Genomic DNA, 27,302 nt, shown 5'->3' with positions numbered 1-27,302 from the left:
GAACGTCGAGGGATCCGATTGGTTCTCCCGAAGCCCCCTTCTTTCCTATGGGATGGAATCGGCGAGGTCCCGCCTTAGCTCTCTTCGCCCCGTTTGGTTTTGCCCCTCAGGCCTGCGTCGTGCGCTCTTCGGGCCTCGTTGCGCCGGGATGAGCTGCGCTCTTTCTCCATGGAGACCAAACGCCCTGAGATTCCCGGCAGCGTCTTGGACGACCTGTGCAGGTAACGCTTCCGCCCAGAAAACACAGCGGGAGTGGCCCCTGCGGTCCTCCTCCTTCTCCCCCCAAAATGCCTGCCACCCCCCCTCCTCCTCAGTGTGGTAGCAAGCGGTCCGAGGGACCTGCACAGTTGCCTCGGTTTCGGTGAAATAATTTTAAATTAAAAGTGCTTGGACGGGGGTGGGTGGGTGAGGGATGAGATCCATCCATCATGCTGAGCCGTAATTCGTGAATTATTAAACAAACTGCAGTTGGCTGGATTTCCACACAAGGTTAAGCCAAACCATGGTTTACCTGCAAACAATGACTGCAGTCCGTTAAGCCAGAGTTTGTGGCTTTCTGCGGTCTGAAGCTCCAATAAGATCCACGGATCTATTCTATAAAACGAGTTAATTTCATCCCCCCTTTGAAACATTTTTGCAGTTCTGTTGAATTGTTCAGATTTCTGATAACTTCCAATAATTCTGAAATTATTTTTTAAAAATCGATAATTTTTTTCTCACGCATAACTTTTTAAAAAAGTTACATTTAAAAAAAAAACGGGGAACGTTTTATACCAGCCTTAATTAAGAAACTGATCAAAAGCATTAACATTTATTGTGGAAGAGAACCAATAGTGGTGAAGTACCCATTAACCTTATGTATCTTTAAATGAAGGATAAAAGAATGAAAAGCCTGAGGCTAGATCAGATATTTTGGCTCAATTCTGACTTAACTGATTATAAAAATATTGATTAGATTTAAGTAGGGCCAGAATAAATTCTTGGCTGGTTGTAATTATATGAATACAATGTTTAGTTAGCAATTAGGTTTCTGGATAGGGTTTAGATACTTAAGTTATTAAACAGCTATATTTTAAAAAGCCGAACTTGCAATAAAACCTGGAGAAAGAGCAAGGAGAATGTTATTCTGTATTGCTTTTGTTGTGCAGGATGTTACTTTAAAAGTCAGGGATGGAAAATGTAAAATAACTTTTGACAAAGTTAAACATTACTAAAGAAGTCTGATGGATTGGATTGTGAATTTATTACCGTGTTTCTCCAACAATACGGCCTCCACCAATAGGAAGCCCCAGCATGATTTATTGGCATAAAATCAAATTAAGCCCCTCCCCCCAAATTAAGGCCCATATTAAACATGCGAAATGGGGGTGGGGAATGGCGGGGGGCTTGCCGTTAGGAAGTACTTTGTTGCATGCCCGGATATGGTGCTGCCTGCGTTGGTGGAGCACTTCATATCAGGAGACCTTCCGCCACCGTTAATTTCCCTTCCCCCTTGCTGCCGTAGCGTTACAGCAACGCCGCGTTGTTTGGCGCAGCCACATGCAGCCAGTCAGGGCTCCTCCCTGCAACCGGAGCCCTGAGGAGACACTTGGCTTCAGGTGCTCCTGTGGCCGCCTTCCCTTTGCCTTCGATGGTAAAGTGAATTATTTTAAAAACCTCCGCTCATCCTATCAGGGCCGTGCGAGCTGAGCAGAGCCGGGAAAGCAAGCCGCGGGTGTTTCCTGGTTCTGCCCAGCCCGTACGGCTCTGCCTGCCCTGGCGGGATGAGCGGAGGTTTTAAAATAATTCACTTGCCTTCGAAGGCAAAGAAAAGCGCCACAGGAGCGCCTGAACAAGCTACCAACAACAAAGGCAAATCCTCAAGGTGGGCTGGAGGGAGGTGGCTACGTGCCCCCGGGCTGCTTCAATGCAAGGTCCTGACTTGCAGCATCCTGCCGTTGCCGCCACGTCCTTTTCGCTGCCGCCTCCTCCCTCTCCGACTGCGAAACTCGTGTGGTTCGCCAAACGCTCCGAGCGAGGCGAGCTCTTTCATACATAGAGAGAGAGGGAAAGACGCCGGCGTGCTCCGAGAGGCTGGCTCTTTTCTCTAGCCGAGGCTGACAGGAAGTGCCTCCAGGGCCGTGGCAGGCAAGCCGCGGGTGTTTCCTAGTTCTCCCCAGCGCGCACGGCTCTGCCACTGCCCTGGCGGGATGAGCGGAGGGCCCGGCGGGAGGCACTCGTTGCCTTGGTGACATTTGGTGCCTCCGCCGCCTCCTCGCCCATCGCAGGTGGCGGTGGCGGCGCAAGCGGCGGCGCTTAGCTGAGGGAAAAAGAAGACAGCGCAGCCACCTTGCTTGCTTTCCCACCTGCCTGCCCCAGATGGCCTCAGGAGCGGCGGCAGTGGCAGCAGGCGCGCACCTCCTGCCGGCGAAGGGAGGAGAGAGGCGAGGAAAGAGAGGGGAGTGCGGCAGCAGCGGCTGTCACAGTATCGTCTCATAGCGGGCAAGGCTGGCAAGCTGAGGTGGCCGCACCAGAGAGCGTCACTGCCGACCCGTCGTGAGGATAAAGGAGCGGGATAGAGATTCAGTCAGATGTCAGAGAAAAGAGCCAGCCTCTCGGAGCACGCCGGCGTCTTTCCCTCTCTCTGCTATGAAAGAGCTCGCCTCGCTCGGAGCGTTGGCGAAGCACACGAGTTCGCAGTCGGAGAGGAGGAGGCGGCAGCGAAAGGCGTGGCGGCAACGGCAGGATGCTGCAAGTCAGGACCTTGCATTGAAGCAGCCGGGGCACGTAGCCACCTCCCTCCAGCCCACCTTGAGGATTTGCCTTTTGTTGTTGGTAGCTTGGCTTCAGGCGCTCCTGTGGCCGCCTTCCCTTTGCCTTCGAAGGCAAAGTGAATTATTTAAAACCTCCGCTCATCCCGCCAGGGCGGCGGCAGAGCCGTACGGGCTGGGCAGAACCAGGAAACACCCGCGGCTTGCTTTCCGGCTCTGCTCAGCTCGCACGGCCCTGATAGGATGAGCGGAGGTTTTAAAATAATTCACTTACCATCGAAGGCAAAGGGAAGGCGGCCACAGGAGCGCCTGAAGCCAAGTGTCTCCTCAGGGCTCCGGTTGCAGGGAGGAGCCCTGACTGGCTGCACGTGGCTGCGCCAACGCCGCGGCGTTGCTGTAACGCCACGGCAGCAAGGGGAAGGGAAATTAACGGTGGCGGAAGGTCTCCCGAACATCCAAGCTGAGTCGCCGCCCGCCCACCCGAGGATGCAAGGGTGGGGGGAATAAGTCACCCCCGAAAAGACGGCCTAGCCGGTTTTTCGGGGGTCAAAAAAAAATAAGGCCCGGCCTTATGTGAGAAACACGGTAGTATAAGTAGCTGGTAGCCATGAATTGCCTTTTCTCTTGGTAGAGAAAAGTTGAGATGCCTCTTGGGCTAGTCTTACAAGGATACATAATGTAAAAATAAATTAAGGATCCATGAAATAATTGCTTGTAAAAATGTAATTGTAGAAAAGACATTTAGTTAATGAAACTGTAATCGAAAAAGGTGACAGCTCATTTAGAACTGTTTCAAGATTTTTAAAAAATGCTGGGAGGCCCTAGTAAGATTTAGTGACCTATAAATGGAATACGTAAATGCTCCCATTTGACATAATTGCTATTGAATGTCTAGTTAACTGTTGGTTACAATGAAAATGGTTCCTGACTGGTAATAACTTTTTAAAAAACTATTTAGTTTATAGTTTATAAGCAATATTGTGCAGACTACAGATTTCCAAGATTTGATTTGTTATTAGACTCTTGAATTTTTCCCAGTTGGATGAAAAATGCAAAATATTAATTTGACAATTTGTTCTAATAGTTTAACAATTACATTCATATTCGTCATGCAGTTACAGTAATAATTTCATAAATATTACATAACATTTTCAGTATTAAGCTCAAAGATAGCCTGTTGTTACAGTAAATTATTCAAAATGTTGTTACAATTTATCCTTATAGAAGAGATATATTATTTGTCCTATAGAGCAGGGTCCCCAACCGCCGGTCCGCGGACCGGTACCGGGCGCGGAACAAGCCTTACCGGGCCGCTGGTTGCTGGGCGCCGCCATCTTTTTTGGTAAAAAGCGCTTCTGGTGAGCTTTTCCGGGTAGAAAGCTCACGGGCGCTGTTTCGTCATAAAAGATGGCGGCGCCAGCGCCTTCGAGTGAGCTTTTCCGGGTAGAAAGCCATTTCTACCGAAAAAGCTCACCAGCGCTGGCGCCGCCATATCTTTTGAATGAGCTGCGCTCGGTGACGTCACGGAAGCGCCTTTCGTCATAAAAGATGGCGGCGCCCAGTTGACGCCGTACCAGACGCGGCGCCCAGCTGATGTCGGAACCGGGCGCGGCGTCGAAAGGTTGGGGATCCCTGCTATAGAGAACACTTGTACTGGCCACATCCCAGTAAGTACGGTAGGTGGGGCAAGACAAAGAAAAATTCTGAAGCAGTGTAACTTTAAATTACATATTAAAATAAGGAGTCAGTGTAGAAACCAGAAAACTGTAAACTCTAGGCTTCCCTTAGACGTGAATGGTGTTTTGAAAGGCCCTGAAGCCATGAAGTTTGCTAGTGGCCTGTGGCCACGGTGATATGGAGTGCATCAGCTAGCTAGTTTGATTGTTGTTGCCAGGGGCTTATTGGGTTTTATAGTTGATGTTTTATTTTTGTAAGCCACTGGAGTCACAGTGAGTGAGTTAGATGGCCATATAAAATGAATGAATGAATGCCAGCTAGGTGTCTTTGAACCAGTCACACTCTCTTGGCTCAACCCATCTCGCAGGGTTTTTGTGGGGCAAATAGGAGGCAGCAGTATTAGATATGTTTGCTGATTTGAGTTGACTATATAGAGGTGTGTGGAAGTGGGATGAGGAAATCTAATAACAGTTATTTTATTTTCCTCCTATGTCACCCTGAGACCCTGGATTGAAGGGTCTCAGAGAGTATACCAAAAAACTGCAAGTTGTGCACTGTTCCCCTTAAAAAATTGAATCTTCAAATTTCACTAGCCTTGGTTTGGTGGTGTATTAATTCTTATACTGAAGCTTGGAATGTCTCACCATAGATCTTAGTCTCAGTCATTGCTATTTGTTCAGAATTAGTATAGTCTCCATATGCCTCTAACTTGCCTGTCCCAATTTTAAATCTTTTTGCAGCTTGGACTTGTTTTATAGAAGTATTGAATTTATTTATGTTGTATTTTAACCACAGAAATAACAATATACTTATTTCTTAAATTTATTTTTTACTTTTGACAGTCGATTTATTTTGCACATTCCAAGTGAAGAACGAGACAATGCAATTCGAGTCTGTTTTCAGATTGAGCTTGCCCATTGGTTTTACCTGGATTTCTACATGCAGAACACACCAGGATTACCTCAGTGTGGGATAAGAGATTTTGCTAAAGCTGATATCCTTTCTATGTGATTTTGTTTAACATACAGATGATATTAAAATATAGGTAGGAAAAAGGTTGCATTGGAAATATATGCAAACCACCCAGAGTAGCTGGGAATCACGTGGCTTATAAATTTAACAATAATAATAACAATAACAACAACGATAAATTATACTTGCACCACAGAAATAGAAGCAGGGGATTACATCAGGACAAAGAAACAGTCAAGGAAGAAAAACATGCATTAGCTGATTATGTAAAAGATAGCTAAAAACAAGCACTGATGCAAATTAAAAATTGGAATTTAATGTACAGAAAACAAAACATCAAAATTATTTCATAAAAACATGAGATGAATGCTGATAAAAGTATTACATGGCCAATTTCTACAAAAGATCATGGGGAAAATGGATAAAGATAAAAACAGACGTCTTACAAATGGAACATTTAAAAAGAAACTGAAGGCTTGATTTTGGCTGCTCAAAAGCAAGCTATTTGAGTTAATGCAATCAAGATCAGAATGAAAAAAATCAAATGATTCAAAGTGCAGATTGTGCAAAGAAGTAGAAAAACAGTAGATCAGATACTTAGCTTCTGCAAGAAGGTTGCACAAACTGACTATAAACAGTGACAACGCAGTCATCAAATTAATTCACTGGAACATCAATAAAAATTATGTGCTATGAAAAATTGCTGAGAGTATATGGTTGAAAAAGTAGTTGAAAATGAGCAGATCAAAATATTGTGGGATTTCCAAATGCGAATTGATTAATTCTTGATGTGTATCACACCAGATTTAGCTATGATGGAAATAAAACTGAATAATTGCTGTGGCAATACCAGGAGATAGTAGAATAGAAGACAGAGTTGGGAAGATCACAAAGTATCAAGTTCTGAAAATTGAAAGATTATGCCATAACCTGGCAATAATTGGCACATTGGATGCCATACCAAAAAGCCTTGGACAACACTTAGAAAATCTGCGATTGACAGATTTTACATCTGTGAATTAAAAAAGGCTATACTGCTTGGATCTGCATGTATACTAACCTAATACATTAAACATCCTGGGTTCTTGGGCAGAACGCTATGAAAGCCAGCACCAGTTAAAAAACTGTGATTTCACTTTTTTGTATATATATGGTAATGATAATAGCAGCAGTTCCCTTCAGGTATAGGGCAGGACGTAAACAAAGTGTGACCTCCAGGCTAAAAGTAATTGCTCACTCCTGCCATAAACATTTCAAAAAGCTGAGTTTATATATCAAAATAAACAACCACAACATATTGAACTTAACTATTGTTAAAGAAGATAGATTGCCTCTCCACTGAACTGAATCTGGAAATTTACTTTGTGGGAGCATCATGTGTATGTTGATGCTCTGGATTAAATGTAGTTGTAAATAATGGTCAATGTCTTTGATATATTTGAATTAGAGAGTGCTAATTAGACAGTAAGGTGTTTTGGATTTCATTGCATTTTAAAATTACGTAAGTCATGTTTCTAACTTCCCTGACCACAGGATTGGACTTCGTATTGTTGCACTCCAGTTTTCAGACAGATTTATTTTTTAAGTTGTATAATAATTATTTGCAGTAATAATTTGGAAATATAAAATAACATTAAAGGTATTTACAGATATGTAACATCTAGATAGTATAAATTGAAACAAGTAAACCAGTGTCAATACAATCAACACGCTAAAGTTTTGGCATGAAATTTAATGCTTTTGAAAAGAAAGGAGATGAGTATGTATCCCAAGGCTACTGAAAACCTGTTATCCTGCTAAGTGTTAAATTAATGCTTTATATAGCACAGTGTTATCTTGCTGGAAGAAAGAAAACGTTCCTGAATTCCTTGGAATGAAGTCTTATAACTTGAAAATTCAGAAACTGCATATTAATTTGGAGTCAATGCATATATTTTAGGACAGAATTCCTCAATCTTTTTGACTTCGTGAACTAGTGGGGGGGGGGGAGAAGAGGGGGTGATTCTGCATGTGTGGTGGGCAAACGTGTGCATCTGCAACTCCATTTGATCCCCTCTTCCCCCTTCGCCGTCCCATAAAGCTGCAATGGTTGAGGAACTTGAGTGACGATGTGTGTCCGTGTTTGCCCACCATTTCTGCAGCCCTATTCGAAAAGGCTCAAGGCCTGGTAGTGGGCCATGGCCCAGGAGTTGGGGTCCCTGTTTTAGGATATCACAATTCCATCAAACTTTTTTCTGTGACCTGATCTCTTATGCTGATTTCACCTGATTAATTAACCATGCATTTAGCACGAGAGTCTAAGACAGGGGTAGTACCCAACCTCCGAACTGTAGCCCACTACCAGGCCTTGAGCCTTTCAAAACAGGGCCACGGAATTGGCGAGTGAGCGTGTGAGTGTATGCATACATTCCCATTCATATGAGCAGTGGGTGGGTGCGTGTGTGCGCTCCAGCAGCCTTGTGTGCATGTGCCTGCTGCTTCTGCAGATGGAGCTGCATGTGTGGGCATTTGCCCATTGTGCATGCAAACCATCCCCTTCTCCCACCAATCCACAAAACCACAAAGGTTGGGGAACTCTGGTTTAGGAATACACTCCAGATTAAAATGCTTAATGCGGGAGTGCTTTATTCAGGAAGGCATTTCCCCAGGTTTATTAGGTTTATTACCTATTTTATACATTTATTCAAATAACCAGCTGTAAAATATATTTGCATTTTATGAAAATAATCGATATGCTATTTAGTCTGGATTTGAAAACCCAGTGTTTTTGTGACGATATTATAACTAGAAAAATATCAAAAAACTATTTCAATACCATAGGTTTATTAAGTTCTGCAACATATTTGTTAAAAAAGGAATAGGATTTTTTAAATAGGGAGATTATACTTTTTTATCATTTTCTGCTCTCATGGGTCAACAAAGGAGGTAGCAGAACCATTTTTTTTTCTTAAAATTAAATTGATCTAGTCAGCTTCATCTAAAAGCATTATTAAAGTATCCTTTGGTAACTATTGACGACTAAGGTAGATCTCACTTAATAATTGACCTGTTTAGTGGCCATTCAAAATAATGATAGCACTGAACAAGTAAAATTATGGTCAGTCCTCACATTTATGACCATCCCAGTGTCCCCAGGGTTACATGATTGACTTTCAGGCATTTCACGGTTGGAGAAGCCCGCAATAAAATTGCAGCTCATAGTCATGAGATCCTTTGTTTCATGACCTTGCTTAATCACAGAATGGGAAATGACATTGAAAACCCGTCAGAGTCACATGATGTTTCACTTAGTATCCCACTCTAAAATTGTTTACTGCCAGCTTTTTCATATTATAAACTTGATCATATTACATAGCTGGCTTTTGTTTACAGCTTAGTCTCAGTGGTTTTAAACATTGTTAAGGAATGTCTTGAGATTTTTAATGTTCTTATGGTTACTTAGAGCAGAGTTTCCCAACATTTAAACCCCTGTGGAATACATTTCAGAATGAGAGAAACTGCAGTTGAAATTATTGTAAAATGGTAGAATCTGGTCATTATTGTCTTTGTTGAAATTTTGAAGAGCTTGTTGAGAACAAATCACATACAGTTCTTTTTTTTTTTTTTTTAAGAAAACAAAGAACATAAATTACTTTTGCATGAAACTCAGTAAACTAAATAAAAGGGTTGATAAATGCAAGGGGCTTCTGTTGAGGTAATTCCCCGTTAGGAGAATGAGCGCAAACAGGGAGACGTATTTGAGAGTAGTGTTTGAATAATACACACAGCACACAGATACATTGTACAGTAAATGTAGGTTTTTAATTCCAGAAACGTTAAGCAAAGTCCAAAATAGGCAGTCCAAAGTCATTCACAGGTAAATCAGTCAGTTTTTTCAATCCAGGGATAATTCAATATCAAATTCCAGTGTCAAAAACAGTTCAGTATCAGACTTACATTAAATCCAGTAATATCAGTCAATTAGAAGAAATGGAGGAACGGCAATACTTTCCAACAGAAGGAAACAGTGATACACTCACACTCTCTTCTGAGACTAAGGCTAAGACAAACCAGGTTTCTGGCTCCATCTTATGGCCGTTTGAGAAACCATACCTAATTACAGTTTTGCATTTTCTTAAAGATACAATTTTAAAATGTTTATCCTGGTTTATATATTTCTAACCCAAATACCTGTTAGGTGACTTACATTCCTAACAACTTCTGAGCATACACCTGGAGGTATTTGGGTCATGGGCAATAATAAGGAAATAAGAGTTAAGGGAAATTGTAACTTGTACAGATGACTAGGGCAAGTGACTCCACAGTCAGATGGATTTCCCAAATTGTTTTTAATTATAGACACTGAATCCTATCCAGTAAATGACTTAGCAAAAGAACTATTTTTTACTAAAGGCAGCATGCTGATAGGAAGAAAAAAGCAGTAGAAATGTGGTTTGAAGTTTTGAGGTGTGTTTTGGTCAATTAATTTCCTTGACTCCCTGTACTTTTCAGCCATTGTCCTTTTTTGCTTCCTCAAGGCGAAGATGTTCAGAAGGTTTTAGACGAATGGAAAGAGTACAAAATGGGAGTGCCAACTTATGGTGCAATCATTCTTGATGAGACCCTTGAAAATGTAAGGCATTTTCTTTTTAGCTTTGTTGAATAGAATTGACAGTAATTTAACTGTTGACTCTTAAAGGCAATTTTAAAAGCAGATCTTCCAGATACACACTGCTCAAAAAAATAAAGGGAACACAAAAATAAGACATCCTAGATCTGAATGAATGAAATATTCTTATTAAATACTTTGTTCATTACATAGTTGAATGTGCTGATAACAAAATCACACAAAAATTATCAATGGAAATCAAATTTAGCAATCCATGGAGGTCTGGATTTGGAGTTACACTCAAAATTAAAGTGGAAAAAAACACTACAGGCTGATCCAACTTTGATGTAAAGTCCTTAAAACAAGTCAAAATGAGGCTCAGTAGTGTGTGTGGCCTCCACATGCCTGTATGACCTCCCTACAACGCCTGGGCATGCTCCTGATGAGGTGGCGGATAGTCTCTTGAGGGATCTCCTCCCACACCTGGACTAAAGCATCCCCCAACTCCTGGACGGTCTGTGGTGCAACGTGGCGTTGGTGGATGGAGCGAGACATGATGTCCCAGATGTGCTCAATTGGATTCAGGTCTGAGGAGCGGGCGGGCCAGTCCATAGCACCAATGCCTTCGTCTTGCAGGAACTGCTGACACACTCCAGCCACATGAGGTCTAGCATTGTCTTGCATTAGGAGGAACCCAGGGCCAACCGCACCAGCATATGGTCTCACAAGGGGTCTGAGGATCTCATCTCGGTACCTACCCTGTTTCTCCAACAATACGGCCTCCCCAATAGGAAGTCCCAGCATGTTTTATAGGCATGAAATGAAATTAAGCCCCTCCCCCAAATTAAGGCCTATATTAAAACATGCGAAATGTGGGGAATGGTGGTGGGGCTTGCTATTAGGAAGTACTTTTGTTGCACACCGGATATGGTGCTGCCTGCGTTGACCCCGATCGAAGTGCCCCACCAACACCGAGGTCAACATCCAAGCCGTCGCTGCCCACCCGCCCAAAGATGCAAGGGGGAAATTAAGTCACCCCGAAAAGACAGCCTAGCCATTTTTTTTCAGGGCTCAAAAAAAAAATAAGACCCAGCCTTATTATATGAGAAACACAGTAATGGCAGTCAGGCTACCCCTGGCAAGCACATGGAGGGCTGTGCGGCCCCTAAAGAAATGCCACCCCACACCATTACTGACCCACTGCCAAACCGGTCATGCTGGAGGATGTTGCAGGCAGCAGAACGTTCTCACGGCATCTCCAGACCCTGTCACGTCTGTCATCTGTCACAAGTGGTCAGTGTGAACCTGCTTTCATCTGTGAAGAGCACAGGGCGCCAGTGGCGAATTTGCCAATCTTGGTGTTCTCTGGCAAATGCCAAACGCCTTGCACGGTGTTGGGCTGTAAGCACAACCCCCACCTATTGACGTCGGGCTCTCATACCACCCTCATGGAGTCTGTTTCTGACCGTTTGAGCAGCCACATGCACATTTGTGGCCCGCTGGAGGTCATTTTTCAGGACTCTGGCAGTGCTCCTCCTATCCCTCCTTGCACAAAGGCGGAGGTAGCGGTCCTGATGCTGGGTTGTTGCTCTCCTACGGCCTCCTCCATGTCTCCTGATGTACTGGCCTGTCTCCTGGTAGCACCTCCATGCTCTGGACACTATGCTGACAGACACAGCAAACCTTCTTGCCATAGCTCGCATTGATGTGCCATCCTCGATGAGCTGCACTACCTGAGCCACTTGTGTGGGTTGTAGACTCTGTCTCATGCTACCACTAGAGTAAAAGCACCGCCAGCATTCAAAAGTGACCACACCATCAGCCAAAAGCATAGGAACTGAGAAGTGGTCTGTGGTCACCACCTGCAGAACCACTCCTTTATTGGGGATGTCTTGCTAACTGCCTATGCTTTCCACCTGTTGTCTATTCCATTTGCACAACAGCATGTGAAATTGATTGTCAATCAGTGTTGCTACCTAAGTGGACAGTTTGATTTCACAGAAGTGTGATTGACTTGGAGTTACATTGTGTTGTTTAAGTGTTCCCTTTATTTTTTTGAGCAGTGTATTTCCCTACTGTTATAGAAGAGTGTGTATGTTATTGGTTTTGTTTCAATTTTTTTTTACTTTAATTCAGGCTTTAGGATCAAACTCTTCTGTATTTTAAGCTGTTTGTCTATTTACCGTGAGTTGATTTTATAATCTTGATTGAATATTTATGTTTTGCAGGTGCTACTAGTTCAGGGTTATTTAGCAAAATCTGGCTGGGGTTTTCCAAAAGGAAAAGTGAATAAAGAGGAAGCTCCACATGACTGTGCTGCCAGAGAGGTGATTCTGTTTATTACATTGTTTGACATATTCCTGTCAAAGGATGGGAAAGGGATAAGAACTTTTATCCAGGCAAACATGCATTGTTATTTTTCAAATTGAAACTTTATAAATAATAACAGCATACATGTGATGACCCGGGGCATGGCACAGAGGTAACACAGGCAGCTGGCAGTTCAAGCCGCCCCTTTATTACTCCAAATTTCCCCAAATGCTTCCACGTTTCTGGCAGGTCCCAGACCAAAGTGATCACACACAAACACACACCTCAAGCAGCCTCTGGCTGGAAATAGTCCAGCCCAACGCTGTGAGCACCATGGCTGCAAAGCAAGAAATCCAGCAGGGCAAGTTGAGATGTCCAGGAAGCAAAGGAGCAAGGGCAGAAATCCAGAAACAATGCAAGGAATCCAGAAAAGTTCAAACTCAACACTCCATCAATTCAGCATTTGTTCCTGACAGATGCCTCTCCCCACAGCGTTTTCTTAAGTCTCAGTTCCCAGGTGTGCCTTGTGAAGAGGGACGGGGCGCTTTCCTGGCCCTCCAAGGTCAAACACAACCCTGATGTGGCCCTCAATGAAATCGAGTTTGACACCCCTGATATAGGAGGTATAAAGAGGGGAAAATAACTTTTGGGCCTTTTAGAAAGCAGCACCTTAGTCAACATCTGCACTGATTCTTGGTCGGTCCTTTCCAATTCTTCAGTCCTTTTTGCCAGCCAATCAGCTTTACGGATCTCACTGATTCTGCAGGCCCTCAACTGTACAATCCTCCTTCCTCCTTTCTCCAACACTGTGCCTTTCCTCCAGCAGCTTCAGTTCTTGCTTCTTGATACACACAGTCCAGCACAACCACACCAACCAATCAACCAACAATTTCCTTTTTTTAGCAGCTCTGCCCTTTATAAATCTTCATTGGAAGGCAGGCATGTCTGCTTCTGCATGTCTTAATCTGAGGATATTCTTGCTGTCGGTGTGGCTCTTGTTAATGCAATTGACCAACTAGCAAAACTTCAGCCTTGGGGCTAAGTTACCACCCAGTCTCAGTCTTGGCAATTCATCCTGCTAATATCCAAGCATTTTAAATTGAAAAGATTTTTAGAATACATATATAATATCAGATTGGTATTGACTCCTTAGTAACTACATAAATACTGTATATTTTCTCAGGAATAGAACATGCATATTATATATTCTACATGCAATATAATTACACACTTTTCTACATTAAATAGATCCTAGTGCCTTTATTTGAGATGTGATTTATCTGTGTTCCAGGTTTCATTAATGCAAGTGATGACAAAGGGATAAAATAATTTCCAAACTTACCAAGTATTTTATGGTATTTGTTTATTCCTAGTTGATCAAAATTTCCTGGGAGATACTATGTTATTATGTCCATGTAGAGTTAAGTAATAAGAGCAAGCGAAAAGTGGTGTCTAATCAGAGGCAATCGCATTTCCCTTCTCCAGAAGCCATCACTGGAAATGACAGTTGGTAGTTCTGCTCATATCTTTTTTGCTTTCTTAAAGCTGTAGTAAAGAATTATAATTTTAGTCAGACAACATCATAATCAAGCCAGCAAATTTTTATAGCAAAAGTCTGAATCAGATTTCTTATTTTTTCAACTTTATAAAACATAAATTTTATTCTAATCTTATCCTTTTTCAGGTATTTGAAGAAACCGGTTTTGATATAAAAGATTTTATTAATAAAGATGACTATATTGAATTAAGAATCAATGATCAGCTAGCACGATTGTATATCATCCCGGGAATTCCAAAGGACACAAAATTTAATCCTAAAACAAGAAGAGAGATTCGGGTAAATCTATCTTTCAACTATAATTGAATGCTCAGATACTAAGCAATTAATTATATTGTAAGATTATTGAGGAATATCATGCATTTTGATATAAACCTTTATGATATTTACATTAGGTGTGCCCAAATTGTAGAAATCTGGATGATCATTATGTGGGAGCAAAGAGTTGTAGTAGTTAGAGTTTTTACAATCCAGGTCTGATACTTTTTCCTTATGTAAAATTATTATTTTCTTAGGCAGAGAAATGCAAGGTAAACTGTTTTCAGAGCCCTGCTGCCTTCAAGTAACTAGAGCAGGAGATAGGAAAGATTAACCTTGTTTTTAATCTTTGTCCTTGTTATTTTCTTTTTCTTTTGTCATATTACCTTTGGGAGAGAACTGAAATCTGCTAACTGTAAACTCGAATAATGAAATGTGCTGATTTGGGAATGTGCTAGTAGACCAAAGAATCATATCTTTGATCTATTCCTGATATAACTGAACTGCCTCTATCATCAACAAAGGATACCACTACCAGTATTTTATATTCACGGAGCTTCCTAAAGTATATTCAGATGGTCCTCAATGAATATGTTGGCAATGATTTCTACTTCTGAAGTGGCACTTTCATCTCATCCAGTTCCAAGATTCACTGAAATAAATTTGCTTACCTGGTACAATATTTATGTATTAAACAAATTTGTATAGCTATCCATCTCACCAAAAGCGATTCTGAGTGGCATATAACAGTTGAGTAAAACAACAGATACTTATTTTTTAACATGAATTTTTATATTTTTACATTATAAAAATTAGTATGCAAACCTTGGGCAGAGAAAGGATAAGAATGGCCACCTCAACAAAGGAGCCATCAAATAATTTCTCTGGTTCCCTGGGAGCCCCCGGCCTGACAACATTACCAGGCCTTGAGGGACTTCCAAAGTGTCAAATGGATGGAGCTAATTTAATTTTGGAGGAAAGCACATTCCATAACGGGGGAGGGCACCATGGCAGAGAAGGCACTTCTCCTGGGACCCATCCAATGTATTGGTAAGTCCCTAACTGATTGCACCTGCAGCATGCCTTCTCTGCCCGATTTAAGGAAGTGGGCTGATGTGGTCAAGCGGAGAGAGGTGGTCACTCAGATAGCCCAGTCCCATGCATGAAGGACTTTAAAGGTTAAAACCAGCACCTTGAATTGGACCTGGAAGCAAATTGGCAGCCACTGCAGCTTGCGGAGCAGAAATGTAAAATATGTTGTTCTGAGGGGTGCATATGCCCATGCCACTGCATTCTGCATCAGCTGAGGCCTCTGGATATTCTTCTAGGGCAAATTCATGTAGAATGCATTTCAGCAGTCCAATCTCGAGGGATTATTCATTTATTTTAATAAAGCCATACTCACTAGAGATAAATGTTGTAGTGGCACATTATTTGCAAACAGTAGGTAAGAGAACATGAGGAAGAGACAAGAATAATTCTAAATGTTGGTGAAATCATTTTGTAGTAGCCTTTTGTTTACATTACAGGTAGTCCTTGTTCAGTGACCACTCAAAGTTATAATCGTGCTGAAAGTTGCAGTTGTCACAGTGTCCCGTGGTCATGTGATCGCGATTCAGGTGCTTGGCAACTGTTGCACAATTATGACAGTCAGTGTCCCTTGGTCACATGATTGCCATTTGCAGTCTAACTGCTGGTTTCGGATAATCAAAGTCAATGGGAAAGCTGCCAGTAAGTCACCAGTTGAAGTCGTATTATGTCATGCATAATTTGCTTAACAGCTGGAACTGGAACTGATATAAGTTCCATTATAAGTTGGGGTGGCCATATGATTTTTCATTTTATAACCGTGTTGCTTCATAATGGAGTTGCCAATCCCAGTTACCAGTTGTTAACTGAGGACTACCTGTATTTACCATATTTGCACATTTCATTATAAAGAATTCAAATTATGTTTTGTGATAGAAAAGCTTCCTAAAGATATGCTTTATTTCTTGATTAGAAGGTTAATGGGAGTGATTATTTCTATCGTATCTGTAAAATGTTAAGTAATCTCTTTTCTGTGTTTCAGAACATTGAATGGTTTTCAATTGATAAATTGCCTTGCCATAGAAATGACATGACACCGAAGTCGAAACTAGGTTTGGCACCTAACAAGTTTTTTATGACCATTCCCTTCATCAGGTTCGTTCAAAATGAAAGAAATATATCTGTTATGTTCCATTTCTGTATTGAAGATTTTAAGGGTGGGGTTTTGAAATCATGCTTCAAAAATCAATATTGCTATTCTAATTAACTCTTTACAGACCCTTAAGAGACTGGCTTTCTCGGCGGTATGGAGACTCTTCAGATAGTGACAATGGGTTCTCATCTGCCAGTAGCAGCACACCACCTAAATGCAATATAGAAAAACAGAGGTAACTGATTGTTGAAACTTGCTAATTGCTTTCAAATGGAGGGCAAATGGGGTTTATTTCTGAAAATGAAATGAATAATAATAGTTTAAGACATGAGTTACCTGATGTAATTTATCTGCTTTCCCAATCCTGATGCCTTTTGGATACATTGCATTTTCAGATTGCTATAATTGATCATGTTTACTAAATACTGATGATGATCATGATAATAATGATTCCCTTGCCTAACATAGCTATTTACCATGCTGATGAGAAATTGTAGAGTTTCTCTAACAACATTAGAAAGTATTATCTTTCCTGTTCCATTCTTAAATGTAGGGATATAAAAATTGTGATGCAGTTTTTCATTATTAATAAAAAGTTAACAAATATGGGTGCAAGATGTTTTCATTTTTGCACAGCTCTAATATTTAATATTCAGTAGGTAAATGAGGAATATGTTGTACGGTGAGCCAAAAAGAACGGTGAAATTTAACAAGGAAAAAGGCATCTAGAAAGAAAAACCGAAAGGCATGAGTATAGGCTGGGGGATACTAGTACATGTGAAAAGGATGTGTGTATTTTAGTAGATTATGAGTTGAGTATGAGCTAGCAATATGATATAGCTGCTAAGAAAGCAAATATTTTGAAACATATCAAGAAGCACAGAGTCCAGATTATGGAAAGTAATTTTCTCATTCTAGTCTATTCAGGCCTCACTTGGAATACTTACTGTGTCTGGATATTGGCTGTTTTTCCATTTTTCAGTGCCTTTGGAACAAAGCAAAAATGGTCTGAAAAGAAATTTAATATGCTGTTAAATGACTATTTGATAGAATAGTCTTATTAATGCAGTTGTATTGTATAATTATAATTGTGTTCTGGACTTTTCTAAAAAATTGTTTTTAATGAATTAGATCCAAACTCCATTACAGTCAGCAGGTGTTTACAGATACACCCATGGGAGACCAATCAACAAGGCAGAGGCAATTACAGCAACAAAAGCCATATAACAATCATTTGGAGATGCCTGAAGCTTTAAAACTAAAGGTGAGTTTCTATTAAAAATTGTTATTATTAGATCAGGTTTGATAAGAATTGTGTTCTATGTTTTAAACATTTTTTAAACTTCTTGAACTTCTCAGATCCTTACCTTTTAAATGGAGCAAGATATTGTTTACAATAAACTAAACATATTAATTGGTGAACAACTGAGAACCCTTGGACTAGAGGGGTTGCTGCCCCCTTTATTGGATGTCAGTTTTGGGTGGTTTACTGGGTTTGTCATCTTGCTTTTTTGTCTGAGTTTGATTCTGTTATTTTCCGATGTCTGTTACATTGTTTTGCTGTGTTGTTACCTGCTCAGGCTCATTTAGAGTTGCGCAGCATCAAATCAATCAATGAAAGTAAATAAATATATTTTGCTAAATTAGATGTATTTTGTTATAAACATAAATATATTTTACAACTAAACGTTTTCAGTTGAATGCTGTCCTTGGTTCATTTGTTGTTGTTGCTGCATTACTTGCTTAGAATGCACGAGGCAATGGCAAAAAGCAGTATCAAGATATTCCTAATCAAAAAAAGAGAACAAATGGAGTTCAGAATCAGCCTGCCAAACAGAACCAAACTTTGGTAAGATGCACAAAGGTAAATGCAAATGGGAAAGCACTTTGAATTGGAATTTGGAATAATTTTTGCATTAAGCACTGTGTGCTAGTGACATCTACTGGGTGCCCAGCAGTGGCTCTGGAAATCAATGCTTTGATTGCTGAGATAGCTTGTGACATAAAATAAACCTGTGTATTCAGCTCTCTCTGTTGGCAAACAAAGTTTTTGATCTCAATAGGTAGCTTTTGGATATTGCTATTCTTGAGGACTACCCCACCTTTTACCTGGGCTTGATAGGAAAAATGGGGAATGTGCTCTGTTAATATCCCCTGAGAATGTTAGATGTGTTGAGAATATCTTGCAGTCATTCTGTAATAGTTTTTTTTGCAGTCTTGTTAGGCTGCTGCATAAAATAGTGGTGTAGGAGCATTGATTATTAGTGAGTAATATATTTTTAAGTTAGCTAGGAAGAGTCCTGCAGCATGAAAGGCTATTGGATAATTTTGTTTTTTGGCAGCATATTTGGTTAAATGTTCTTTGGTTATGGTAGGTCTGCCATAACTTTTCTGTCATCTGAAAAAGAACTCTTCCTCCTCCTTCTCCCCATCAAATAGGAAGAGCTAATGGAAATTGAAAAAGTTCATGTTTTGGTTGAGTCAAAGGGAAGATTAAAGAGGAAGTGAAGAGTAAAAAGGAAGGGCTACTCTCTACAGTAACTACAAGAGAGTACAATGTACAAAGTACAAAGTAACTACAAGTACAATGCAATTTGTGGGACTTCAAATTAAAGTCTTTAAGACTATGATTGCGGGAGAAGTAAAAGAGCAAAGACACTTGACAATGTAATTCAGACTGTATTTTGAAGAATACCTGTTAGAAACTGTTTTCTGGGCAAGTGAGTAAATCTGATTTTCCACTTGTCTGAATTTTGTGATATATTTATTAGCTCCAAAAATATACAGATTGGCATATGTGTTTGTTTGAATGGAGTGTTTAAAATGTACCATTAGAAGGACAACTTATTTAAAAATAAGTATTCATTTTCTTATAAATAAAAAACAAAAATGGAATGATTTAGGAGCTCATAGAAAATCGGCTTAGCAAAAAACAACAACACACCCCATAATTACTAATTGAGAGAGGGACTGGCCCAAAGTCACCCAGCTGACTTTCATGGCTAAGGCTGTTTTCTGATTTCTAGCCTAGTGCCTTAACCACCAGACCAATCTGTCTCTGTTTTTCTTTTTAGTTTTGTCTGCTTAAAAGCACTTCGTTAGAAGGTGCATCATATACAGAATTTGGAGATACAGATAATAAAATGCACAATGCACTTAAATTTAAGCAAATGCTTCATTTTTTAAAATGATCCTCTGTTTAGGAATGAAAATGTTTATATTTTTTGGTTGGGTCACAAATTTTGTTTTCCAAAAATTGTTTAATGTTGATTATCTTCTTAACTAGAAATGTGAAAAGAAGCATCCAAGAAAGCTTCAAGATAATTTTGAAACAGGTATGTGTGATTATATTACTTTAGACCAGGGTGTCAAACTCAAGGCCTGGGGGCTGGATCCAACCCAAGGGGTGCTCACCCTAGAAATAGCAAAGGAATGGCCTGCAGTGCCTTTGCGAGTGAAACCGGAACTCCATGCCTGCCTGGGCTCCGTTTTCAGCCGCAATAGCCTCCTGCAGCCCTCTGCCAGCGAACACAGAGCCCAGGCAGCCTCCCTGAGCTCTATTTTTGCTGGCAAAAGGCTGCAGGAGGCCATTGCAGCCAAAAATGGAGCCTTGATGAGTGACGTTGAGCTGGCCACACCCACCCTGACCATGCCCCCCCCCCCCCCGGCCAACACCCCCCCTCAAGGTCATACACAATCCTGATGCAGCCCTCAATGAAATTGAGTTTGACACCTCTGCTTTAGACAATGCAGAATGTAAAAATAAAGGTATTTACCATTTATATTTCAGTACATGTTACTTATTTGTTAATCAGTAAATAACTTTGTATAAACCTTAGTTTAAATGTCTGAGATTAGAGCTCTATAATTTACAGTGCCCAATCTAGCAAAATCTTTGCTTGTGTCAGTGTCCTATGAACAGGGAAAACTAAATCCCTGCCCTCATCATTATAGTTATATAGTAATTTCCTAAAGGAAGATTAAATAACAGTTTAAATAGTTTCGATTTGATAGTGCTAAAAAGAGTATGGAAAGGGTTCGAGGGAGCATGGTTTGTTTTTAGTGTATATTGCAGCACTGTACCCAGTTTTATTAGCCTGAAGTGGTTTCTGAATAGAGTACTGTATTTCGATATTATAATTTCTTTTAAAAAAAGAATTTATAACTTTTCAAAGTGTAAATTCTGAGAAAAGCTGTAAAGTTTAACATTACTTTAGTGATGCTTATGTTCCTTTATTTGAGAGCAAGTTTACAAATTCTGCAAGCTACCGTTATGAGAAAATGGCTGTTGTGTATACTTTAGATGTTAGTGATCACAGTCTTACTAAAGATGTCGCAAACCTATGGTGGAGTCACTGCTTATTCTGAAGATTAGTAATAAATGTTAAGTTGGAAGATAGGGATTTAAAGGATGAACAGGAGACAATCTTGGAACAAAGGCCATTGCCATTTAGAACTGCTTTGCCTAAGGTAGCTTTCTCCAATCTGCTGTCCCTACTGAATTCAGTTTTATTAGCTTATAAAACCATATAACTATAATTGAATTTTTAGTTCCCATCCTGTCCAATTTTTAAATTAGCGAATGTCTAAGAAATATGTACTACATATTTGAAGTTTTATTAAAGGGTTGTATGAGATTATTTTGACTCTTGTCACTCACTGCTAAATTCTTTATTTTTTTAAATGTAGAAACAGCGTGTGATTTGTGCTGTCTCACTGAAGACCAGCAACTAGAACGTGGACAATCGGTGTCATGCAATGGCCATTGCAAATTCTCTTTCTCCTCACGTGCTTTTCTGAGCTTCAAGTTTGACCATGATGCGATCATGAAAAATTTTGACCTCTGAAGCTTGGTTATTTGCACAAGCTGACTAGAGTCCTGGCACAGAGCAATTGAGTGGGTTTTTAAAATCCAACTTTTACATTTTCTCAGGTTTTAAAGCAATGCAGGGACCTAGTGGTGGACTGGAAGGTTTTGTTCTCATTGTAATATGGGAGTAGCACCATATAGTGTTGCACTTTAAATGCAGTCTAGCTTTTACCTGCAAAAATGCTTTCCAATATATCATTTAGTAGTTCCTAGCTATGCATTAGTGGGCATTTTTAACTCATTTGTTGTCTGTCTAGATTTTGGAGGAGTATTTTACCTTTGCCTGTGTTAACCTTTTACACATTTAAATTGCTCTGATGTATGATAATGGTTTTATTTGTGATACTTTGTGATACAGCTGCTGAAAACATACAGATTTTCTGAAGAGAACAATATTCTGTACTGAGCAAGAAGCTAGGTGTTTTATGATTCAGAATGTTGAAAAACAACCTTTTGTTCTGAGAGAATCGTTCTGCCTGGGATCTTGTATCATTCAAATCAATTTATTTTCCACATCTTCATTGTTGCACTGTATTGGAACTTTTTAAAAATATAGGCATGATTTAAATTGTATTACTAGTGTGATATTTTATCTTACTTTCTATTCAGTAGTTGCATTGTTTCATCTCCAGTGAGAAGATGGTGGTGATATTGGAATGTGTCTAATATAACTTTTACTGTTCCCCATGTGTGAAATGTCTAAATTGTTTCTAACCAGAATTATAGGTATTTTGAAAAATAAAATATGAAAATGTATGTTTAGGGAGTTAATTGTAGCAGATAGAATAAATTAGTTTTGGAAATAGTACAAAGAAAACTAACAACAACATTATATGAAACTACATGGCTTATTGCTTCTGTGGGATCCAAACTAAGGAAAAAATACTCCAGCCAATCTCAAAGCCCTATTAGTTACACTGCTTCTGGCAAAAGTTTCATGGATGGTCTGAGGAAGCTTTCTAGTTTAATGGAGCTATAGAGTTTAAAATCTCCTCCAAAAAGTAGCACAAGCGGGAATTAACTATGCCTGCCAATATCAGATTGGCAGAACAAAAACCTGAATCAGGAAAAAGGAGCATCATTGAAAAGCTGGTCCTTTCCCCCCCTCGGAACACCAGATGTTGAGACTGTGCCATTTACTGCCTGTAGGAACACCACCAGTTGACATAGAAGGGTTTCCACAGTAATGGAATTGTTGGCAGAAGGGCACCATCACCCTATGCTAATCCCTTCCTTCATACAAGAACAAGGGCTTTTGTTAGGTTTCTACCATTTTATTTCAGTATTTTGGTCTGACTTAAAATTGAGTTTGATTTCAGAGTATTAGCTCAAAAATGCTTTGTGCTACATCAGTGTAAACATGGAACAAAATAGCAACAATCAATAAAACCTGAACTTAAAGTCCTAGCCCAAAATACACTGATGGAATGCATGTAAATACAGATTGTATAAAAACCTCTACTGAATTTTGTTTCCTCAATGCTCTAGCCATATTGTGACAGTTTGGATTCACAGTATTCACTTAAATTTCTGAAATTTAATTAGAATAGGCTTGAAAGTTAAGCATAGCCCATTTGCTTGCAAAATTCCTGCAACATATAACTACCCTTGTTAAAGGATCATACAGTGAAATTTATATATAAGTACCATATTGTAAGCCTTCTTCATAACAGCAAAATAGGTGCAGACTAATTCCAAGTAAGTTCAGTTTTCTTTATTGATCATTTTGTAAATAATTGAATTAGAGACTAACCTAATGGCTATATGCCTGCTTTCTGCATCCACATTTATTCATAACATGAAGTTAATGGAATTTGCATATCTGTTAAAAGTAAGATAGTTGAAACACTGGTGATGAAGATGCCATATTCTTTTGTTTAATCTTCATCTGTGAAAATAACTTTTTGGTCAGTATTTAACGTAGGTTGAATCTTGTAGTGCCTAATTTACTAACTTCTCAATCATTGAAAATTGGATTTTCAGGCTGCTAGTGCCAATATTCTTCTGATTTCCAGAAATGTTACTGTTTTATGCTGCTTCCTTTGTGTGATGCCATTAATAAGAGGAACTTTGGCAGTTATCTGTATTTTGAATATGAGGTGCTTAAGTGATATACTAGCAATGTGAGATTAATTTTCCTAGCTAAAGTAACTTTTATAGGGCACACATTCTTTGCTTTTGAATATAGACAGTGTTTTCTGTTTTGCAGAGAATAATTTCTTAAGAAAATCCAGTGTCTGACTACTACTTTGTTGATGGCTTCCCAGGGACTCTAAAATACTAATTTTGGTTTATTAACCTAGCCTTAATACAGGTTGCAAATTAACATAGTAACATGTGCAATAATTATCTCTTTTACCGGATATTATATAGCACATGACTATATTTCTTAATTTGACCCTATCATGTATATGGTGTTCAAGAATGGAAAATAATGTAGTAGTTCCTGGGTGCCCTGCACTGTGAACATTTCAGATTGTTTACCTCTTTGGTTAGTAATTATGCTTTTATTTTTTGCAAAGAGCTTAAATATTATACCCACATATTCCAAAATGCAGGCATATGGTTTTCTTAGGTATCTATATAACAGTGAAATAAAAAAACAATTCATTGGTTATAAATGATTCTTGTTTTCTCTAATGGGTAATTTTAAAGGATGAAAAATAAATGATCTGTGAATGGGTCTGAATTCATCTCCATTAAAAAAAATACTGCTTGACTGTTTGATTCTGCACTGCTGTTTAGCAGAGGACATTGCAATTAGTAATTTGCCTTACTTAATTGAATTATTAAGTATGTTCACTTGAATCTTTTAAGATCAAGTTAAGTCTGCTATAAAAATGTAGACTGTAAAGTAATCTTTAGGGAGTGTTTTCAATATGTATGCTTAGTAAAGGTGATTCATTCTTAACCTTTGTCTAATCTTAGGGATTTATTTTGTGTGGCATGAAGTTTCATATCTTTAGATGCTTTTGAAATGTTCAGATTGAAAGAAATATTCCAGCTTCAATTGTTCATTTTCCCCCTGGATTTATTAGCTAAATTTAAGCAGAATTTTAATAGATTTGTTATACAATTGTGCATGTTTGTTTCAGTATAAACTTAGATTTTGTTTCCAAGGCTGTCCAATATATAATGTATGTATCACACAGTCGAGTGATGTATTAATATAACCTTTTATCCAGTTTTTGGTTATTATCACAAAGTAGCAAGTGCCGAATGAGTTAATGAATAGGTGCTTAAAGCAGACATTTTTAATCTAGAAGTGATAGATAGTGTAAGTGCCTATCTTTCTTTTTTTTCATTGCTGCCTGCCTGAAATTGATCAATGACATTCTTTCTGTTTGGTAGCAGTGTTGCCTCAGATGCTATTTTAAATTTCAGATCAAATACTTTGTGATCTTTTTCTGGTTAGATGTGTAGACTCTGATTTTCCTATGCTAGATCAAGTATGTGGAACATGGATATTTTTGTAGCTATTAATCATGAAGCTCTCAGTTCAGATGTTCTGCTCCTGCTTTGTTATATTTGAATTCTTATACATACGTTTAATCATGTGCTGTACTGTGAAGGCTTCCTTATAGGAAAGCTGCCTATTACTAAAACCGAAATTCGGCATTCTTTTTCAAGAAGCAGGAATTTGACTTAAACTGCTACTATATGCTGAAAACACTGATGGATGCAAAATGTCCCCAATGCTTATATTCAGTATACATTTCATTTGTTCTTCCAAGTATGTTTGTCAGAAATGATGCAAGAAGATCCCATTTTTCTTACCTGATTCTTGAAAAGATCTGTGTTTTTATGGGTTTTGAAGCACACATCCAGCTTTTAGTATCAACAGAGAATCTGTCTTTTGCTTCAGCGATCAGGATTCATCAATCATACTTGTTCCATACGTTCAAGATTTTGAACTTTCCTTAGGCAACAGTATCGCATACTAGACGGCAGTGATTTTTTTTAAAACCAAGGGATGTTTCCAAAGTAATTTTGTATGTGAAAAAAGTTTCTAATGCAGTTTTGTATGTGTGTGGGTGGGGTGGATGAAAATACTGCTGGACACATGCAAGCTTTTTGATGTGATAAAAGTAATTATTTATAATTTGGTTAAGAAACACCATAAATATTAAAGAACTAAAATGAACCTGTAATTTTAGAAAAATAAACTGCATTTTGGGGTCCTGCTTTGAAATGAGTTTTTCTGAAGTTGTTAATGTAATTTAATGTTGTGTAAAAAAATAGCTTTTTGCAACATATTGTAAAATGTAAAATCATTTTTTCTATTGGTAAATCAGTTAAATAGTCCAGTGTCGTAAAATGAATATTCAGTATGCATTGTGGCTTATTTCTAGAAAATGTATTTTTTCCCCCCATAATGGCAGATATATAAGTGAAAATATAAATTTGATGTCCAAATTAGTTTTTCTTGACCAGTTTATTCTTTAAAGATCGATCTTAATTCATTGTAGTGAGTGGCCTCTCACCACATGCCTAAGGTGTTTTTATTTTTAAATAAAACAATAGTTAATGTTCACTGTTATATGGTATAAAAGAATGACACTGCAATAGTAATAGCTTGTTTTTGATGAGATGGCAATTAAAATTATAACCGAAAATGCAGTAGTAGTGGGTAACAACCCATTTGGGAATTTGAATTATTAGTTCACAGTGATCTAATATATTTGGTTTAAATATCTTTATTGCTTGACAAGACTTATGGAAGATTTGAGGCAATGGACACTGCAGATTTTTGCAATCATTAGTTTTTATTGTTTTACCATTTTTAATAGCAAGAAACTTTAGTTCTGACCAAAGTGAGGAACAATGGGTTGGTTAGCAGAGCATTTCTTCTATTATATGTTAGAGGATAGAATTTTTTTCCATTCATATTTTTAAAATAAACCAAGATTGTCTTTGAAATATAATAAAATGCCAAGTATCTACGGTGTATGGTTTTATATGTTCACCAAGATAATTTGTATTTTGAAAAGAACTATAAGAACGGGACTTGTGGTAACAATTTGAAATAGTATGTTTCTGAACTGTAGTATGTTGCTTGGACTTTATAACTGACATATTGCATAGAAACTGCAACTAACATTTATTTACATACAGTACATTAATATATATTAAATGATAGCAGTATTTAAATTGTAAACCACCCTCAAGCATTTTGCCCTTAACAGGGAATTTCAATGAACTTAGGTTGCATTGCCACCAGTGTCTTTATTACTTTCTGGATCTTCTTATATGTTTTCCATTTATATTTTTTAAAATAAATCAAGATCGTCTTCAAAATATAATCAGATGTCAAGTATATAATGTGTATGGTTTTGTGTGTTTACTGAGATGTACTTTGAAAAATAACAGCTATAATGTTGCTACATTTAGCTGAACTTGCTCAGAAATTTTCCTGGATTATGGACTTTTCTTTTTCAGGATTCTTGATTGCAAGATGCCTTCCTGCTCAAAAGGAAAATAGCATATTTTGCAATAAGATATACAATAGAAGCTATTTTTAAGCATTTTATCCAGTATTGGTTTAAAAAGTGCCATATTCTATATTGGGTGGCTAAATACATTTCTAAAATTTTTTGTTTTGTTAAATAAGAAATGCATTGATTATGCACAATTCTTATATGATATTAAACAATTTTCAGTCATAACAGTCATGTAAACAAATGTAAAGTAGAGGGTGATCTTAAGTTGGATATCCTCCAGCTGTGCAAATGTCAACCCTTAAAATTTCCAAGCCAATACTGAAGTCTGCATAGCTAGAATAGGCTATGGTAGTTAATGGTAGTATAGTGCAGTGGTCGCTAACCGGTGGGCCGTGAGAAAATTTTGGTGGGCCGCAGAGAAATCTCACCCCCAGAGCACCCCCACAAAGCAATTAATCCAGGCTGTGCAGAAACATAAGGCTGTGCCGCCCACATGGCCCACGGGAACCCTCACTGCCCACTCATTCCTTACCCGGTAAACGTGCCTGCTAAATTGCTATTTTTCCTTTTTCCGACCAGGTGTTCTGCTGTGGAGATTCAGATTAGCTAGGAAGCAGGAAATCGTTGGACTTCTTGCTTTCTGGATCTTTAGATCCGAATGATTCTGTGAGAAACTCGATCTGCCTGCCTGCTTTG

General features: G+C 38.9%; 1 protein-coding gene across 6 annotated transcripts; it reads left to right on the top strand.

Annotated features, from left to right (window-relative positions):
* Positions 1–49: 49 nt before the first annotated feature.
* DCP2 (decapping mRNA 2) lies at positions 50–25,357 on the top strand. Of its 6 annotated transcripts, none has more exons than XM_026673274.2 (11): positions 50–221; positions 5,270–5,421; positions 9,884–10,011; positions 12,216–12,314; positions 13,982–14,134; positions 16,185–16,297; positions 16,420–16,530; positions 17,427–17,559; positions 18,043–18,159; positions 19,582–19,630; positions 20,985–23,104. In XM_026673274.2, exons 1-11 carry the CDS (start codon positions 169–171, stop codon positions 21,140–21,142), a joined length of 1,266 nt encoding a protein of 421 aa, XP_026529059.1. In that variant the 5' UTR covers positions 50–168; the 3' UTR covers positions 21,143–23,104. The 6 variants fall into 6 exon arrangements, with proteins under 6 accessions (XP_026529059.1, XP_087814176.1, XP_087814174.1 ...); XM_026673282.2 differs by having other exon boundaries at positions 85–221; positions 18,043–18,144; positions 20,985–25,357; XM_087958047.1 differs by having other exon boundaries at positions 85–221; positions 17,445–17,559.
* The last annotated feature ends 1,945 nt before the right edge of the window (positions 25,358–27,302 follow it).

This window comes from Notechis scutatus, chromosome 2 (assembly GCF_049901735.1).
Source record: "Notechis scutatus isolate UNSWTSFEM ecotype Mainland chromosome 2, rNotScu1.2, whole genome shotgun sequence".
In the NCBI taxonomy this organism is placed as follows: Eukaryota; Metazoa; Chordata; class Lepidosauria; order Squamata; family Elapidae; genus Notechis; species Notechis scutatus.
This window is presented reverse-complemented; position numbering and strand designations above follow the sequence as displayed.